The 604-nt window shown below is 56.2% G+C and overlaps 1 protein-coding gene across 1 annotated transcript in view; it reads left to right on the top strand.

The window, feature by feature from the left end:
- Positions 1 to 604, top strand: part of ASPSYDRAFT_52110 (uncharacterized protein) — a 999-nt gene that overhangs the window by 84 nt on the left and 311 nt on the right. The window contains exons 1-2 of the mRNA XM_040848431.1: positions 1 to 466; positions 514 to 604. The exon at positions 1 to 466 is cut by the window's left edge and continues 84 nt beyond it; the exon at positions 514 to 604 is cut by the window's right edge and continues 152 nt beyond it. Of these exons, the coding sequence (XP_040696050.1) occupies positions 57 to 466; positions 514 to 604 (501 nt within the window). The 5' untranslated portion in view covers positions 1 to 56. The remainder of the gene's footprint in view (positions 467 to 513) is intronic.

Below are 604 nucleotides of genomic sequence, written 5' to 3' on the forward strand. Positions count from 1 at the left end.
ATGTCATCGCACATCTTCGTCCTACGTTTGGAACCCTTAGGATGAGGTCGTCTAGCATGTGGTTATTGCCTTCTGTTCCCCCGGCCCTGCTCCACCGGGGCAGCGCAAAGCAGTGCGCACAGGATGCTGTCCCAAGGGACGCAGACCACCGGACGGCCAGGAAGGGATGGTCCTTCAACCTTTCAATATTGCCCTTGTTAGCCGGTTTCCATCCACNCCCGGCTGTAGCGTTCGCGGACCTACCATTGCCGACACTACCGCGACCCAATAGCGTATCCCGCGATAGGAGTCTGTTCTCGCCGTCGGACGGGCTGCGCAAACACGAAGAGGCTGAAGGAACGGAGTACTATGGACAGTGGTACTATGGAACGTTCGATTGCGGAATTACCTGGCTGGGGGCATGTGTTGGGTCCGAAGTGACCGTTATCGCACGAGAAATCAAGGTCGATCATGTTGGCGTTAGAACGTCCGTAAAGACGTGCCGGGAAATCTGGTAGTTCAATCGACCCACAGGCGCTCGTCAAACAAGGGACCATTGGTAGATCGGTCATCTGGAATGACCACGGCCTTCAGCTACTCTGGAGGCGACCCATTGGAGGTGGTT

The sequence above is a fragment of the Aspergillus sydowii genome (genome assembly GCF_001890705.1).
Source record: "Aspergillus sydowii CBS 593.65 unplaced genomic scaffold ASPSYscaffold_22, whole genome shotgun sequence".
Taxonomy (NCBI): Eukaryota; Fungi; Ascomycota; class Eurotiomycetes; order Eurotiales; family Aspergillaceae; genus Aspergillus; species Aspergillus sydowii.